Source organism: Cololabis saira, chromosome 4 (genome assembly GCF_033807715.1).
Source record: "Cololabis saira isolate AMF1-May2022 chromosome 4, fColSai1.1, whole genome shotgun sequence".
NCBI lineage: Eukaryota > Metazoa > Chordata > Actinopteri > Beloniformes > Belonidae > Cololabis > Cololabis saira.
This window is the reverse complement of record NC_084590.1, coordinates 46,008,052-46,028,730: the sequence shown is the minus strand read 5'-3', so window position 1 is coordinate 46,028,730 and position 20,679 is coordinate 46,008,052. Positions and strand designations below refer to the sequence as shown.

General features: G+C 42.7%; 1 protein-coding gene across 2 annotated transcripts in view; it reads right to left on the bottom strand.

Moving 5' to 3' along the window:
- The window catches only part of si:cabz01090165.1 (uncharacterized protein LOC100333421 homolog), a 686,742-nt gene that overhangs the window by 72,916 nt on the left and 593,147 nt on the right, over positions 1-20,679 (bottom strand). For both annotated transcript variants that reach the window (XM_061719918.1, XM_061719919.1), the window contains 3 exons: positions 16,230-16,430; positions 13,240-13,406; positions 9,242-9,482 (listed from right to left, as the gene is read on the bottom strand). In XM_061719918.1, coding sequence (XP_061575902.1) covers positions 9,242-9,482; positions 13,240-13,406; positions 16,230-16,430 — 609 coding nt within the window. The remainder of the gene's footprint in view (positions 1-9,241; positions 9,483-13,239; positions 13,407-16,229; positions 16,431-20,679) is intronic.

Sequence of the window (20,679 nt, the reverse complement as noted above, 5' to 3'; positions counted from 1 at the left end):
TTATCAATCCATCCATCCATCATCCATCCATCCATCCATCCATCCATCCATTATTATCAATCCATCCATCCATCCATCCATCATCCATCCATCCATCCATCCATCCATCCATCCATTATTATCCATCCATCCATCCATCCATCCATCCATCCATCCATCCATCCATCCATCCATTATTATCCATCCATCCATCCATCCATCCATCCATCCATCCATCCATCCATCCATCCATCCATCCATCCATCCACCATCCATCCATCCATCCATCAACCATCCATCCATCATCCATCCATTATTATCCATCCATCCATCCATCCATCCATCCATCCATCCATCCATCCATCCATCCATTATTATCCATCCATCCATCCATCCATCCATCATCCATCCATTATTATCCATCCATCCATCCATCATCCATCCATTATTATCCATCCATCCATCCATCCATCCATCCATCCATCCATCCATCCATCATCCATCCATCCATCCATCCATCCATCCATCCATCCATCCATCCATCCATTATTATCCATCCATCCATCCATCCATCCATCCATCCATCCATCCATCCATCCATCCATCCATCCATCATCCATCCATCCATCCATCCATCCATCCATCCATCCATCCATTATTATCCATCCATCCATCCATCCATCCATCCATCCATCCATCCATCCATCCATCCATCCACCATCCATCCATCCATCCATCCATCCATCCATCATCCATCCATCCATCCATCCATCCATCCATCCACCATCCATCCATCCATCCATCATCCATCCATTATTATCCATCCATCCATCCATCCATCCATCCATCCATCCATCCATCCACCCATCCATCCATCCATGCATCCATCCATCCACCATCCATCCACCATCCATCCATCCATCCACCATCCATCCACCATCCATCCATCCATCCATCCATCCATCAACCATCCATCATCCATCCATTATTATCCATCCATCTATCCATCCATCCATCCACCATCCATCTATCATCCATCCATCCATGCATCCATCCATCCACCATCCATCCACCATCCATCCATCCACCATCCATCCACCATCCATCCATCCATCCATCCATCAACCATCCATCATCCATCCATTATTATCCATCCATCTATCCATCCATCCATCCACCATCCATCCATCATCCATCCATCCATCCATCCATCCATCCATCCACCATCCATCCATCCATCCATCCATCCATCGATCCATCATCCATCCATCCATCATCCATCCATCCATCCATCCATCCATCCATCCATTATTATCCATCCATCCATCCATCCATCCATCCATCCATCCATCCATCCATCCATCCATCCATCCATTATTATCCATCCATCCATCCATCCATCCATCCATCATCCATCCATTATTATCCATCCATCCATCCATCCATCCATCCATCCATCCATCCACCATCCATCCATCCATCCATCCATCCATCAACCATCCATCCATCATCCATCCATTATTATCCATCCATCCATCCATCCATCCATCCATCCATCCATCCATCCATCCATCCACCATCCATCCATCATCCATCCATCCATCCATCCATCCATCCATCCATCCATCCATCCATCCACCATCCATCCATCCATCCATCCATCATCCATCCATTATTATCCATCCATCCATCCATCATCCATCCATCCATCCATCCATCCATCCATCCATCCATCCACCCATCCATCCATCCATCCATGCATCCATCCATCCACCATCCATCCACCATCCATCCATCCATCCATCCATCCATCCACCATCCATCCATCCATCCATCCATCCATCATCCATCTATCATCCATCCATCCATCAACCATCCATCATCCATCCATCCATCCATCCATCCATCCATCCACCATCCATCCATCCATCCATCGATCCATCATCCATCCATCCATCATCCATCCATCCATCCATCCATCCATTATTATCCATCCATCCATCCATCCATCCACCATCCATCCATCCATCCATCCATCCACCATCCATCCACCATCCATCCATCAACCATCCATCCATCATCCATCCATCAACCATCCATCATCCATCCATTATTATCCATCCATCCATCCACCATCCATCTATCATCCATCCATCCATCCATCCATCAACCATCCATCATCCATCCATCCATCCATCATCCATCCATCCATCCATCCATCCATCATCCATCCATTATTATCCATCCATCCATCCATCCATCCACCATCCATCCATCCATCCATCCATCCATCCACCATCCATCCATCCATCCACCATCCATCATCCATCCATCCATCCATCCATCCATCCATCCACCATCCATCCATCCATCATCCATCCATTATTATCCATCCATCCATCCATCCATCCATCCATCCATCCATCCATCCACCCATCCATCCATCCATCCATCCACCATCCATCCACCATCCATCCATCCATCCATCCATCCATCCATCCATCCATCCATCCACCATCCATCCACCATCCATCCATCATCCATCCATCAACCATCCATCATCCATCCATTATTATCCATCCATCCATCCATCCATCCATCCATCCATCCATCCATCAACCATCCATCATCCATCCATCCATCCATCCATCCATCCATCCATCCATCCATCCAATATCCATCCATCCATCCATTAATTCATCCATCCATCCATCCATTATTATCCATCCATCCATCCATCCATCCATCCATCCATCCATCATTATCCATCCATCCATCATCCATCCATCCATTATTATCCATCCATCCATCCATCCATTATTATCCATCCATCCATCCATCAACCATCCATCCATCCATCCATTATTATCCATCCATCCATCCATTATTATCCATCCATCCATCATCCATCCATTATTATCCATCCATCCATCAACCATCCATCCATCCATCCATCCATCCATCCATCCATCCATTATTATCCATCCACCATCCATCATCCATCCATCCATCCATCCATCCATCCATCCACCATCCATCCATCCATCATCCATCCATTATTATCCATCCATCCATCCATCCATCCATCCATCCATCCATCCATCCACCCATCCATCCATCCATCCATCCATCCACCATCCATCCACCATCCATCCATCCATCCATCCATCCATCCATCCATCCATCCATCCATCCATCCACCATCCATCCACCATCCATCCATCATCCATCCATCAACCATCCATCATCCATCCATTATTATCCATCCATCCATCCATCCATCCATCCATCCATCCATCCATCCATCCATCAACCATCCATCATCCATCCATCCATCCATCCATCCATCCATCCATCCATCCATCCATCCAATATCCATCCATCCATCCATTAATTCATCCATCCATCCATCCATTATTATCCATCCATCCATCCATCCATCCATCCATCCATCCATCATTATCCATCCATCCATCATCCATCCATCCATTATTATCCATCCATCCATCCATCCATTATTATCCATCCATCCATCCATTATTATCCATCCATCCATCAACCATCCATCCATCCATCCATTATTATCCATCCATCCATCATCCATCCATTATTATCCATCCATCCATCAACCATCCATCCATCCATCCATCCATCCATCCATCCATCCATCCATTATTATCCATCCATCCATCCATCCATCCATCCATCCATTATTATCCATCCATCCATCCATCATCCATCCATTATTATCCATCCATCCATCAACCATCCATCCATCCATCCATCAACCATCCATCCATCCATTATTATCCATCCATTATTATCCATCCATCCATCAACCATCCACCATCATCCATCCATCCATCCATCATCCATCGATACATTCATCCATCCATCCATCCATCCATCCATCCATCCATCCATCCATCCATCCATCCATCCATCCATCCATCCATCCATCCATTCATCCATCCATCCATCCATCCCTCCCTCCGTCCGTCCGTCCGTCCGTCCGTCCGTCCGTCCGTCCGTCCGTCCGTCCATCCATCCATCCATCCATCCATCCATCCATCCATCCATCCATCCATCCATCCATCCATCCACCTGAGCCTCTTTTATTGATTTCCAAGCAGAAATTCTCCTGCAGGAGGGAGATGAAATAGTGGATTCTCGCTTGGCATTTCGTCAACACTTAAGTGACACAGATGTCTCTGGATCAAGCAGATCACATGCTTAATCCTCTTACTGCACCTCTGTGAGTCAGGTGCACACATATTACCCCAAGTGAAGAAAGGTTCTGTAGTACATCATCCCCTTGAGGATGACACCGGTTAATCCCATCTTTAACTCGTGGCCCAGCTTCATGAGCTGCTGGATCTGCTGGATCTCTGAACCAGCCTGGAGGGACGAACCTCCGGAGGTCTGCAGGTGAGGCCGTCGTCTTTCTAATCACACTTAATTCAGTCACATCTGGAAATAGCTTTTAACGCTTCAGCTTCTTAATAGAACGACTTTGCAATCAGCACTTTCCATTGGTTCGATGATAAAAACGTAGGTCGCCGACATCTGCTCTGTACGGAAGAGTATTAGGGCCAGGCAGGAGAAAAAATATTTGAGAGGGGAAGATTTTTCTTATTGTGCACTTCTAGAAAAAAGTTGAAATGTCGAGAAAAAAGTCGAAATGTCGAAATTAATGTTGAAAAAAAACAACCTGGGTTTGTATGTGTATATATATGTATGTGTATGCGTATGTATGCGTATATATATGTATATATATATATAAAATATAGTAACAATGCACATATATTAATGGGTAATACCAGCCTGGTATTAACCATTAATATGTGTGCAGACAAGGTAAAAAAAAATAAAAAATGTTGAAATACAATTTCAAGAGTAAAGTCGAAATTTCGTGAATAAAGTCGAAATTTTGAGAATAGTCAAAATTTCGTGAATAAAGTTGAAATTTCGCCTTTTTTCTAAACATTTTAAATTTATTCACAAAATTTTGACTTGTTTCTCAAAATTTCAAAAAAAAATTTTCTCGACATTTCGACTTTTTTCTTGAAGTGCATAATGAAAAAAAAATGTTCCTTCTCTAAAATATTATTTTTATTTTTCTCCTGACTGGCCCTAATATTCTTCTGTATTTAACGCTTCATCATCTTTATAAAAGAACTTCACAATCAGCACTTTCCATTGGTTGGATGATAATCCTCGGTATCCTCGGTAACCAGTGTTTTCTTCTCTTCCTGCAAACACTTGTCTTGAAACGTCTGATTGGACTCGTACTCGACAAAAGTTCATCTTGTCTCTGTCCTTGAGGGATTTTTTTATTTTCAAAAGCACACTGGAAATGCTGACAGCTTCTTTTGTTGGGGCCATGTTTTCTGTTAACCTCAGCAAGGTCAGTAAATACTCCCCTCAAAGCTGAGTGAAGACTGAATTTGGGCTTTTTTTGGGTTATAAATGGAAAGTACCAGGTGACGACATCGGTTGAACCTAAAAATCACTTGGGACCGTTGGTGTAGACCAGCCTTTCTCAATCTTTTTTCAGTCATGACACCTTTCAAAAGTGAATAAAATCTCACGACACCCCAGAGTAAAATATAATTAAAAACCGCACTGCATCGCTCTGACTGTAAATGCATATGTCCCGCTTATTTTGTATCAATAACTTGAAACCGATAACTGCACCAAAGTAGGCCTAAGCTTCTTTTCACACGGTGGCGATCCGCACAACGGGGTATGAGAAGTCATCGTTCACTGTTGTGCTTGGTTGCCACGCTGATGGACAGAAACTATGGTGATTTTTAAAAGAAAGACTGCCTAAAGAGACTTTTCCAGCCGGAGTCATTATAAAGGCAAATGAAAAGGGCTGGATGGATGAAGGCATGATGGTAGAGTGGCTGAAGCAGGTGTATGTAAAGTGACCCACACATCACCATCGCTGCTGATCTGTGACTCTATGCGCGCCCATCTCACAGACAATGTAAAAAAAAGAAGTGAAAAATATGAACCATCCATCCATCCATCCATCCATCCATCCATCCATCCATCCATCCATCCATCCATCCATCCATCCATCCATCCATCCATCCATCCATCCATCCATTTTGTGATCCCTCCATCCATCCATCCATCCATCCATCCATCCATCCATCCATCCATCCATCCATCCATCCATCCATCCATCCATTTTGTGATCCCTCCATCCATCCATCCATCCATCCATCCATCCATCCATCCATCCATCCATCCATCCATCCTTCCTTCCATCCATCCATCCATCCATCCATCCATCCATCCATCCATCCATCCATCCATCCATTTTGTGATCCCTCCATCCATCCATCCATCCATCCATCCATCCATCCATCCATCCATCCATCCATCCATCCATCCATCCATCCATCCATCCATCCATTTTGTGATCCCTCCATCCATCCATCCATCCATCCATCCATCCATCCATCCATCCATCCATCCATCCATCCATCCATCCTTCCATCCATCATCCATCCATCCATCCATCCATCCATCCATCCATCCATCCATCCATCCATCCATCCATCCATTTTGTGATCCCTCCATCCATCCATCCATCCATCCATCCATCCATCCATCCATCCATCCATCCATCCTTCCATCCATCATCCATCCATCCATCCATCCATCCATCCATCCATCCATCCATCCATCCATCCATCCATCCATTTTGTGATCCCTCCATCCATCCATCCATCCATCCATCCATCCATCCATCCATCCATCCATCCATCCATCCTTCCATCCATCATCCATCCATCCATCCATCCATCCATTTTGTGATCCCTCCATCCATCCATCCATCCATCCATCCATCCATCCATCCATCCATCCATTTTGTGATCCCTCCATCCATCCATCCATCCATCCATCCATCCATCCATCCATCCATCCATCCATCATCCATCCATCCATCCATCATCCATCAATCATCCATCCATCCATCCATCCATCCATCCATCCATCATCCATCCATCCATCCATCATCCATCAATCATCCATCCATCCATCCTTCCATCCATCTAATCTTGGCCAGCACTCCGTGGTTTTTATTTTAATCTCAGTAGTCACATTTCTTTAGATGAATAAAAAACTCCTCGGTCTGACTCTGGAATAATAATTCGAGGTGTCAGTTCAGATCCATTTTTAGCATCTCCGACTCGGCGGCTCAACGGTCTGACTTGAGGGTTCACTCCTCTGTGACACCAACCATCTGCCCCGCTGATACGTCCTTGAGAAAGACACTGATTATTCACCCACAGAGAGCTAAAACAGCCACCGCAGAAAATCACATCCTCCTGCAGGCTCCAGCGCGCTAGCACGCTGCTATTAGTGACCTGGGGGTCGTGCCATCAAAGGATCCAGGAAGAAAGCACGCCTCCTTTAGTCTGAGGGGTTTATACAGTTTAGTTTCTGACATTTGCTTCTCTAGGACCATGGCTGATGTCTTTCCTGCTTGGCATTGTGTTAAAACACACCTGAATGCTCCTGTTTTCATAGACCAGGGGTGGCCAACCCATGGCACGCCGCTTTAAGTCGCCTGCTCAACTCGATGAACTATACGGGCGCGTGCTCGTGTAGCATTTTGCGTTTGTGACACAAATAACTTGGAGGGAAAAAAAATCCACTCTCAAAATGGCGGGGAAAAAATGCACGGCCAAATGAAAATATGAAGATAAACACAGGACGTTTTTAACAGAGTGGGAGAGTTTAATATATATAATATAAATTAAATATTAATATTTAAGCAATACGTCACAACAGGCCGTGGTATGCGCTCATTATATCACAGCTGAGCGGCCTCTCCGCCCGACGGGAAGTGATGTATTGCTTTTATAAAACGGTTACCCATAATGTAAATATGAAAGAGGAATAGACAATCTATTTTATGTCGTTTTTAATTAATCAGAAATACATATTATCCAGTAAAAAAATAGCCCCATCTCTCCAGATGTAGCTCTGCATGTCATCTTTTACTAGTCTTTTTTTCCGGAGACAGACACTCCTCAATCCATTCATCCATCGTTAGCTCTCCCCGGAGATCAAAGTTTACCGTGAACATGCCTAATTAATTGTTAACGAAAATAAAAAATAAACTTTAACACCAGCTACTTTTTGCTACCTGCTGTAACCTTCAAAAAATATGTAACAGTTGGTTGTTGTCATGGATACATTGTTGCTTTCCTGATGAGGAATGATATGTTGTGATAAGGCTTTAGAATAGAAGCCGTGGTATATGCTCATTATACCACAGTTAACAACCAATCAGATTGCAGGATTTCACCTTTCCGTTTTATAATGGTATTTTTATGTCTCAGAGAGAGCAGGGAGTGAGCGATGGGGTAGTTGATGTGGCTCTTTGCAGTAACACAGTAACCAATTGTGGCTCTTTACCTGTGACTGGTTGGCCACCCCTAGGGTTGTAACAATAAATTGTGCCACGAAATTTCGCGATACAAAAACGTCACGATACGTGTCGTGGAGGTGACAAACTGTAGCGTGATATTGGGACAAATCTATCCAGTCAATACAAGCAGACGCTGATTTCTTTTTTTAATGTAGTGATTTTGTTTTAACACAAGAGGGCGCTCTGAGCTAGTGGGTGACTAATCTGCACCACACCCCCCTCTCCATCTTTCCTTTTTTTGTTGTTTCAGTGGAGTGTGTGCGTAGGATTTACAAGTAGAATGGAGAACAAACGTAGCAATAGAAGACGCCCCCGCCACATTTAAGTCTTTACTTTTATTTATTTATTTAATTTTAGTTGTTCAATTTCTGGAAAAGAAAAAAAGTCAAGTCATACATGAGAGAAACTATTCAGTTTGTGGCAAAATATTTGTACTTGTATGAAACTGAAGATGCATAATGCAAACCTGACATTTACTTTTAGTTCAGTTTGTGGAAAATGGTTGGCCTGGCTTTCTCTTTAAAGCTTAAACAGTTATAAAGCATTACAAACTGGAACAATAGGGCAAATGTACAGCATTGTTTTGTATTTTGTGTCTTTCCATTCCAAAGACCATTTTTTGTTCCTCAATGTTCCTCATTCAGGGTTGTTAAAAAAATACTGCTATGATATCGTATCGTTATCGTGACCTCAATATCGTGCATCGTACCGTACCGTGAGATTAGTGTATCGTTACACCCCTAGCCACCCCTGTCATAGACGTTCTCACATTTGCTGACGATGAACTGGTTTAGTGCTTTGACGAACCTCTCGTATGGTCCAGAAGTACTTGCCGGCCAGCTCGTTGGGCGAGGCGCAGGTCTCTAGGTCGTCCTCCCGGGTCAGCCGGCGGAGCCACACCAGCTCGCAGTTGCAGTGCAGCGGGTTCCCGCCGAAGCGCAGCACCAGCGCCGTGAGGGGCGAGCCCTTCATCTTGGCGTACACCGGGATGCGCAGGAACAGCGGGTCGGGCGGGATCTTCTTCAGCTTGTTGGACGTCATGTCCAGCCTGGAAACACAGAGGCGGGTTCGTTATATTTCATTTCATTTCACTTTTTTATTTAGCAAATGTTTTTTGATACCTTCAATGTCTTTATCTTTAATGTAAGGAAGAGTATTAGGGCCATGCAGGAGAAAAAATATTTGAGAGGGGAAGATTTTTTTTATTGTGCACTTTGAGAAAAAAGTCAAAATGTCGAGAAAAAAGTCGAAATGTCGAGATTAATGTTGAAATACAATTGCAAGAATAAAGTCGAAATTTTGCAATTTTTCTATTATTATTTCAACTTTTTTCACAAAATGTTGACTTTTTTCTCAAAATTGTACTTCAACATTATTCTCGACATTTCGACTTTTTTCTCGAAGTGCTTAATGAAAAAAAATGTTTTTATTTTTCTCCTGCCTGACACTAATACTCTTCTACGGAAGAATATTAGGGCCATGCAGGAGAAAAAATATTTTGAGGGCAAGATTTTTTTTTTATTGTGCACTTCGAGAAAAAAGTCGAAAATTCGAGAAAAAAGTCGAAATGTCGAGATTAATGTTGAAATAGAATTTTGAGAAAAAAGTTGAAATGTCGAGAAAAAAATCAAAATTTCGTGAATAAAGTCGAAATTTCGCCTTTTTTCACGAAATTTCGACTTTTTTCTCGCAATTGTACATCAACATTAATCTCGACATTTGGACTTTTTTCTCAAAATGCATAATGAAAAAAAATCTTCCTCCTCTAAAATATTATTTTTATTTTTCTCCTGCCTGGCCCTGATACTCTTCCGTAGAAAACAGCCCGCAGGTTTCTAATTATTTCAAAATAAAAGCCAACATGGACTTTAAAGTGGTGGCGAGTTCAGATGGATGGAGACGTCGCGAGCAGACGGAGGAGGGGAAACACTGGTGACTCACTTCTTGAAAAGAGAGTTTATGGTTGTCGTGGTGATGCTCTGAGTGAAGTGGGAGTGGAGGAGACGGGGATCAATCAGGTGGGAGGCCGAGTTAAGAGGTGAGAGAGGAGGAGGAGGGAACGAGAAGATGGGCAAGATGAAAACACTAAATGAGAAGAGAAATGACTAAATCCTTTCAACCCGATGCGCTCCCTCTCTCTCTCTCTCTCTTTTTTTTATATTTATCAGAATGGAGCTAAAAGAATCATAAAGGCCTGCAGGAGGTTTATAAATCGGAGATCTGTCCCCAGGAATGACACCTCCAGTAATGAAAACCCCTCAGCCGATTCCTCCGGCTGGCGGAAACTGATCGATATCAGTCGTATAAAACTCTGCTCGCTCCATCCTTTCTTTTCTTCCCTGTAAGGAAGGAGAGACTTGCTCGATGCTTCATTCATGGATGGATGCATTGATGGATGGATGGATGGATGGATGGATGGATGGATGGATGGATGAATGGATGGATGGATGATGGATGGATGGATGATGGATGGATGATGGATGGATGGATGGATGGATGGATGGATGGATGGATGGATGATGGATGGATGATGGATGGATGGATGATGGATGGATGATGGATGGATGGATGGATGGATGGATGGATGGATGGATGGATGGATGATGGATGGATGATGGATGGATGATGGATGGATGATGGATGGATGGATGGATTATGGATGGATGATGGACGATGGATGGATGGATGGATGGATGGATGGATGGATGGATGGACGATGGATGGATGGATGGATGGATGATGGATGATGGATGGATGGATGGATGGATGATGGATGGATGGATGGATGGATGGATGATGGATGGATGGATGGATGGATGGATGGATGGATGATGGATGGATGGATGGATGGATGGATGGATGATGGATGATGGATGGATGGATGGATGATGGATGGATGGATGGATGGATGATGGATGGATGGATGGATGGATGATGGATGGATGGATGATGGATGGATGGATGGATGGATGATGGATGGATGATGGATGGATGGATGGATGGATGGAGGGTGGATGGATGATGGATGGATGGATGGATGGATGGATGGATGGACGGATGGATGGATGGATGGATGGATGGATGATGGATGGATGGATGGATGGAGGGTGGATGGATGATGGATGGATGGATGGATGATGGATGGATGGATGGATGATAGATGGATGGATGGATGGATGGATGGATGATGGATGGATGGATGGATGGTGGATGGATGATGGATGGATGGAGGGTGGATGGATGATGGATGGATGGATTGATGGACGGATGGTTGGATGGATGGATGGATGGTTGGCGGCTAACCACGCGGCTAACCACGCGGCTAACCACGCGGCTAACGGCGCGGCTAACGAAGCGGCTAACGGCGCGGCTAACGAAGCGGCTAACGAAGCGGCTAACGAAGCGGCTAACGAAGCGGCTAACCACGCGGCTAACGGCGCGGCTAACGAAGCGGCTAACGGCGCGGCTAACGAAGCGGCTAACGAAGCGGCTAATGAAGCGGCTAACGAAGCGGCTAACGAAGCGGCTAACGGTTAAGGTGGTATTTTCTCCTCCAGACTCCCTGCAGAAACGGTGCAGCAGTGTTTATGGGAAATTAACAGATTTCAATTATGTCATGTTATGTGCAGCAGCGGGGGGTGGGGGAGTGCTAATGTGTGTGCTAATGTATGTGCTAATGTGCGTGTGTGTTCTCCCATAAATCCCACACACACTCGGCAGATGTCGTCTCTCTGCAGAAAAATCCATTCTTCCTGCACATCGACGTAATCAGGATTGATTCCTGCTAATTGGGCTTACATGTTGTTGTTGTTGTATTTTTGCAAACGCAGCTGCAAATGATTAGACGTTCTCCAAAACGCCAGAATAACGATCAATAAGATGTCGATAGTTGGAGTGTCAGTAAATTGTGGAAACGCCGTTAGATGACATTTAAGTTCTTTGTGTAAAGATGACGCTTTTACACTCGTAACCAAACTGACACCAACTTATTTCACAGGTTAAGTTCATCAACAAAAAGAACTGATGAAAGAGGATGAAAAACTGATGTAAATGTCAATGTCCGACTGCAAAGTTGGACATTTTAACCTAGTGGCCAGTAATGGAACTGCAGGTCCTGAATCAGACTCATAGACATATATAAAGGCTAGATGACTCGCCCGCGCTGCTGCCAATGCAGAGCGACGTCGTCACACGGCGGCCATCTTGCCACAGGAGACTCGCTCACTCATAACATTGTGTTTAATGGTGCATGTACTGCTTAAACAACCTTAACTTGCTCAATTCTCAACAGATTTTCAAACAGTTTGGTTTTCTATGAACGTCAGAGATGTAGTTATGACACTGCATACTTGTGAATAATTATGAACATTGAAAAACGTACTTTTATATGAAAATAACCAGAAACAGATAGCTATGACATGGTATTTATATTAAATCAGTATTTCTATACATGCACCATTAAACACAATGTTATGAGTGAGCGAGTCTCCTGTGGCAAGATGGCCGCCGTGTGACGACGTCGCAGCAGCGCGGACGAGTCATCTAGCCTTTATTTATGTCTATGATCAGACTCTAGTGGTCTGTGGAGGACCTGCAGGTCTGGATCTGGACCCTAGTGGTCTGTAGAGGACCTGCAGGTCTGGATCTGGACCCTAGTGGTCTGTAGAGGACCTGCAGGTCTGGATCTGGATCCTAGTGGTCTGTAGAGGACCTGCAGGTCCAGATCCAGACCTGCAGGTCTGGATCTGGACCCTAGTGGTCTGTAGAGGACCTCAGGTGGTCTCTAAACCAGGACCGACCCTCACCTGGCCAGCTTGTGCAGGTTGGAGAAGATTCCCTCGGGGACGTTCTCGATGAGGTTGTGGTCCAGGCTGAGCGTGTTGACGCTGGCCAGCTGGGCCACCGTGTCCCAGGGGATGTCCACCAGGTTGTTGTAGCTCAGGTCCAGGTCCTCCAGAGTCTCCAGGAAGTCCTGCGGGGGGGTCGGGGGTCGGTGGGACAGAGGCGGGAACCGTGAGCTTCACCTGCAACCTCAGTCACACTCACAAGTTAGAACCAAACTGTGTTTCTGCAGAAATAAAACGCTTCTGAAATGTTTCTTTGTTTGTGTAACGAGCAGAGGTGGGTAGTAACGAGTTACATTTACTCTGTTACATTTACTTGAGTAAGTTTTGGGAAATGTTGTACTTTTAGGAGTAGTTTTGAATCACTATACTTTTTACTTTTACTTGAGTAGATTTGTGAAGAAGAAACTGTTACTCTTACTCCGCTACATTAGGCTACGTTGAGCTGTTACTTTTCTTTTATCCCTTTTATCCGCGTACGCGTCAATCTCATGACATCACTGAGTGATTCTTTGGGAAAAATGTTAGTTTTTGCATGTTTTGTCACATTTACACAGACTCAAACACACACAGAGTTTCTATGAGTTCATGTTTGTTCTAGTTCTGCCTGGTTAAAAAAGAAAAGTAAAATTTTGTGCTACTTGTGCTTAATTTATTTCTTTATTCTGTTATTATTTTTTTATTTTATTATTTATTAAAGTACTTGAATTTACTTTAAGATTATTTTAATTTAAGCTATTTTTCATTTTTTATTCATTTTAATTTATTTGATCATTTTATTGATTTAATTTGCCTGAAGATGATTATTTTGTACTTTTGTCTGTTTGAATGGTTTTGTTAAAAAAATTAATCAGACGTTAATCAACAGTTACTCAGTACTTGAGTAGTTTTTTCACCAAGTACTTTTTTACTTTTACTCAAGTAATTATTTGGATGAATACTTTTTGCTTCTACTTGAGTCATATTATTCTGAAGTAACAGTACTTTTACTTGAGTACAATTTTTGGCTACTCTACCAGCTCTGTATATAAGGCGCACTGCTCGTTTTTGAGAAAATTAAAGCCTTTTAGGTATTTTAGCCTTGTACTGCGGAAAATATGGTAGGCCTACTTCTCGTCCAGCAGTAAAAGACAGCGAGATGCTGAATGGTAAGAATGGTAAGAAGAATAAAACAATACATATCAAGAAAGTCACTAGGAACTGAACCGCGGCCCGGTACCTCGCTGGGGAGAGGATCGCATGAAGGAAGAACCTCCGATCAAACGACCTTCAGCTGATCTGACGCTAAAGAGCAGATTGATGTCTTCAATCCTTCTTTTGTAATATGAGGCCTTAATAAAACTAAAACTGAATAAAAATAAATGAGCAGTGGCCGCACGGGTGATTTAACAGCCTCCACATGAGCGAATGAGCCCTAATAAAAGCGTCTCCCAGGCCCTCGCCGGACCTCCCTGGTGGACCGGGCCGGAGCCGGATCGGCTCCAGCCTCGTCCGGGTCCAGAGTTCTGGTCCGGTTCCTCCCCGTCCCTGAGAACCCGGTCCGGGGGCCGGGACATTTTCAGCGTTTAATGAGTTGAGAAAGGACAGGAACCGGGAAATGAGGCAGAAACATTATTTCAGGGCTCTCTGGAGGGAGGGGGCGCAGGTACTTTATGTCTTTTTTTATTATTTATTTTAAAGCCTCCACCCTCGCCATCAATCCTGGGGAGCTTTTAAAGACGTTGCCGTAACTTTCCAACCAGGAATCCTGATAAACGGCCTATAAACGGGTCCTATGACGACTCCTGCATCCTCGATCTGGAGGATTCTATTTTTTAAAATGATTCTAAGTTTCCTGTCGCCGCGGCGACGCCCGGTTTTTTTGTAGCACAACCGTGATTAGTTTTGAATTAACGTACTGGGATGGGATTTGCATGAAGGCCTGAGGGCAAACGGGCCCATTGTGTCTTTGCAGATTTATTTACCTCACGCTGAGAAATAGTCCAATTTCCCCAGATTAAATTCTAATATAAAATCTAATTAACAAAACAAATTCTTCTGGCACCAGCTTTTCTTTTCTTTTTCTTCTGCATGAATTGAATCACATTGGTTAAAAGCAACATGCAGGAAGCAGAAAAGGGGAGGAGTTAAGGACTATAGATCAGGATATATAGATCCTACAGAGACCTGGTCCACCACATCAGACACAATAAGAAAAGAGGTAAAATAATAAAAAGCACAAGTTGTTAAAAAGTAAGGGCAGTAGAGTACAGCAGGTACGTCTCATTCTAAAAATGGCAAGAATTACGTTCCTATACAGTAAAAACGTACAAAGACCGGGTCAAATACAGTATTACAAAAGTAATCTGTGCCGATTCGTATTTAATTTAAGAGTATGCTTAAATAACAAATGAAATGAAATAAAATGATCAGAAAAGAGGTAAAATAATAAAAGCTTTTAAGGTTTTTGTGAAATTGTTTAAGAGTTTGAAGGGTTTTTCTATAAGATTCTACACTGGCGGTTTTTCTGTATGTGCAGGGTCAACTCCTGTTTTATGAGTAGGCTGTTGAAATAGTTCAGATATTTACTCTTCGTTAGGTGAAGACAATGAAGAGAAACAGATTTTAACACTGATGGGTCTTATCCATTATCTGGGTTGACATCTTAAGTAGGAAGCAATAAACAGGGACATACGGTTGAAGGTCTGATACGTTTGTCAGATTGGGTTTACGTACGAAGAAAACCTCCCTTTTTAGTATAAATACTACTGGATCCATGACCACGGTGTGCATTTTTCTCCTGCCTTTGTGGTTTGAGAAAAGTGAACCTCCGGCCGGAAAACATTGTGCATGTTATAATAAAGTTTGTAATAACTCTGATTGGGTTCACTGGTTTTCTTATGGTGCACCAAACAAACGAACATGCAGCATCTTTCAGGTTGTTCTAGGAGTGGTCATGCACACGTTCCTACCTGGAAGGCTCCCTCCGATATGCTGTGCAGCTGGTTGTTGGCCAGGATGAGGTGCCGCAGGTTCACCAGGCCCTGGAAGTGCGAGTCGTCCAGGGCGGTGAGGCGGTTGGCGTCCAGGTGGAGGGCGTGGAGATCCTGCAGGTCGGCGAAGGCGTAGGGCCGGATCTGGCTGATGGTGTTCCTGCTCAGGGTCAGGTGGATCTGTGGGGGCAGAGAGACCACGCAGGTTCAACCTCACGGCCAAACGTTCCCCCGTTAAAGTTAATCAGATTCTTCACCGTCCCTGCAAGTGTCACTTCGTCTGTTCCTCAGAGATTAAAGGTCACTACAACATTTGGCCTGAACGACCGTCGGGCCGGTGGGGATTGAACTGCCAGGTTGTCAGATGCCCTTTAAAGTTGATAATCACGTTTTCAACCTTGATTTTTCTTTTCTTTTTTGTTTAATGTGTGGCAGTCAAGATAAACCGCGTGAGAACGGCACATTAAACCCAGTGCTGCCTAACTGGACTCTGCAGACTTTGTTTTTCAGGTGGCTGTTTTGCTACTTTCCCCTAAAACACCACTGAACTCTGGATTAACTATTCTTTTACTTCACTTTGAAAGGTCTTTTTATTGGCTTATTTAATTTATGATGGTCCTTTATGGAGAGAAAATCGACTCAAAACATTTGTGTGTGCGTAGCTCTTGATTTGTGTTTGGGTAACTTTCTGGATGTTACGGACAAAATGATAATTACGAATTCAAAAAGCCTCCTACACACACAAATCGTTAAATACACATGCATGAATCGCCACACACACAAAGCTATAGATATGCACAAATGGTTTTGAGACTCTTTCCTCTAAGAAGCCTCACAGATTCGTCCGTACATGGTGCATTTAAGTACTGGTGGAAAGCTGGGTCATCTGAGTTTTTATCTGAGTCCAGCGTTATTTCCGTTGATGCTTAATATTCTACCCCATAGGCGCCGAATTATGTTTTTGGTGGTGGGTGCTGAATGTCATGTAGTGTCGTTTTGCACGAGATTCAGCAATTCAGCAACGTAGATTCAACAGCGGTAACGGACATGAACACCGCACGCACGCACGCACGCACGCACGCACGCACACACACACACACACACACACACACAGACACACACACACACACACACACACACAGACACACACACACACACACACACACACACACACACACACACACACACACACACACACACACACACACACACACACACACAAATAATAATCAAATTCTAAACAAATTCGGGTGTTCATCTGAGAAAAAGGAGGCTATAGTTCTATAGTTCATAACCAAGATCATTCTTTCTTCCATCTTGATCATGCATCTACAACAGTAGAATTGTTTTTTTTTTTATTTCACCGTGCGCCCAGTGACAACATCTCGGCGGTGTCCAATAGGAGAGAAGGTGGAGGGAGAAAAAAATGTTGCAGGTTGTAGATCAGAGACGATCAAGATGGAAGAAAGAATGATCTTGGCTGTGAGTCTATGAGGAGCTGTGGGATGAGACTGCAGGCCTATCGGGACATCAATAAAAAGGGACAAAAGTGGAGAGAAATCTCCCAGAATTTGGACACACCTGGTGTGTTTAAAAGTGGTAGAAATGTGATATTCTTTTGCTCTTTTAACAATAAAATGTAAATTTAAAATAAAATATAGCATTTCCATGCCTCATCTGGGGATCAATTGAATCATTGATCAATATATGGTTATGAAAAGACCACGTGTCAATACTTTTGCAAACTGAAGCACTACAGGTCCGCTAAAATGACTGACATGAGCTAAAAAACAACAACATAGTTCAGAAAGGTTTTTTAATAAAATATGATTCAGCCTGAAGTAGGCCTGTCCATCATGGAGCTGTAGCTCCCGAGCCTGTATTCCCCCAAATCCTGTGTTCTCATGAGGATTTCATGGACCCATCCCCTCCTTGCTGCTCCTGCTGCTCGTCTCCTCCTCCTCCTCCTCAGAAGAACTAAAGCCAGGGCTTTTCTTTGAATCAGGGACAGATGCATTTTGCAAACCGAGCTGTAGCTACTGTACGTCCAAGTGAATGGGAAAACGGCGCCAGACCGGAAAAACTTTTTTTCGGTCGCCAAGCAACTTGCAACAAATGTGTACGCAGGTGTATGCGCGCAGGCTCTGCGCCGAGTCTGCGCCCACCCGGGGCGTAAACCGAGTTCTAGGTGAAAGCCGCTTTGCGCCGCCGACCTCGGCGTCAGACCCTGCGCTCTTGCGCAGCGGCAGCACATACACTTGAATGGGAAAGCCCGCGGCAGCTGTGCGCCCTCTATTTGAAAACCGCTTTAGCCAATCAGTGATTGTTGACATGGGGGCTCCCCTACTCTGCTCTCCCCGTGGGTGCTCGGCCATCTCCGTGGGTGCTCGGGCCCCGAAGCACCCACGGTTCCGGCGCCTATGTTCTACCCTAAGTAGGTAAATCTACTTCAGACCAACTTAGACCACCGTGATGCCGTCATCACCGTCTTCTCACCTCCCGATTTGAACGTCTGTTTTTCCTGAGCCACCATCGCTTTAAAATATCTTATTACATTTGTAAGGCTCATAAATGCATTTCTGTCCATGTAAGGAATTATAGATTATGACAAAGTAAATGTTTTATAACCATGGGGTGCAGGGATATTATTTCTTACTCAGGCCCACAATTGTTCACAGTTCGTTACAAGTTTAAAGGTAACCAAGTATCAAGGGAAATAATGCTGATGACTCGGATAAAAACTCAGATGACCCAGCTTTCCACCAGTCCTTAAATGCACCACGTACAGATGAGTCTGTACATGTGAGACTTCTTGGAGAAAAGATTTGTGTGAATCTGTGGCTTTGTGCACGCATATTTAACAATGTGTTTGTAGGAGGCTTTTTTAAAATCATGATTATCGTTTTGTCCGTAACAAGCAAGTTCCGCACAAATCTAATAATACGCACAAATCTAATAATACGCACAAATCTAATAATACGCACAAATCTAATAATACGCACAAATCTAATAATACGCACAAATCTAATAATACGCACAAATCTAATAATACGCACAAATCTAATAATACGCACAAATCTAATAATACGCACAAATGTTTTTAGTCAATTTTCACTCCATAGCCCTTGGCGTCACAATGGTAAGGCAAGGCAAATTTATTTATATAGCACAATTCAACACAAGGTAATTCAAAGTGCTTTACATTGATATTAAAAGCGGCAAGACATAATTAGACAGTAAATAACAAATAAGATTGAAAAAATTAAGAATAAGATGATATCTATCTATTCATGTCACAATGGTGACATGAATAGATACATAAAATGTATTTAACTATTATTAAATAAATAAATAATGTAGATAGTATATGGGTATGTGTGTGTATATATATATATATATATATATATATATATATATATATATATATATATATATATATATATATATATATATATATATATAATATAAATAAATGAATATTTATTAAAAATGGTTACATTGTTTGAATGTATTGATGTTATAAAATGTATGAATATGTATTGTTTTTATTTATATCTAAATGTTAAACGGAATAACTTTTTATTTTTTCTTTATTTTCTGTTTTTCCTTTCTTTTTTTATACCTCTTTAGGTTTGCTTTTTAAGTTTTTGTTGTAATACATTACAACTGTGTATTGTGTCGGACCCCAGGAAGAATAGCTGCAGTTTTGCTATAGTTACTGGGGATCCAAATATATCTATAAAACTAACATCAAAAACATCAAAATGGCAGGATGGTGCCCTCTGCTGGCGGGGGGCGGTATGGACGCCGCCAACATTAACACTCCGACTGCATAATATATAAGACCAGACGCTTTTCCTTCCTCCAGCAAAAACCTCTTGAGGGAAATAAGACGCCTTTAAGAAAAAGGACTTTCAACCAGCTTCTCCTCGACAGAAGAAAACTTTATGTTAAGAAAGATCAACGTTGTTAGCTTCATCATTGTATGAATGACTTCTCAAGTCGACATATAAAAACCTTACTTTTCAGTCACGTTGGCAGACTGATCTAATCTGTGACAAATTACCCTGGAAACACATTTTCACTTAAAACTTAACAAAAAATCCTAATCACCAGTTTATTCATTTTAACTTTCTGCATAGAACTTATTTAACACCAAATAAACAACATGCAATGAACAAAATCAATCTCCACTTTGCAGTTTTTGTTCAAGTAACACAACAGGATCATTCCTTCACATGTTTTGACAAAAAAATCAGTATATATATATATATATATATATATATATATATATATATATATATATATATATATATATATATATATATATATATATATATATATATATATATATATATATATTTATCCAATGTGACTGGAAAGGCTCCTGATTAATGATGACTCTCAGTCAAATTTACATTTCAAAGGA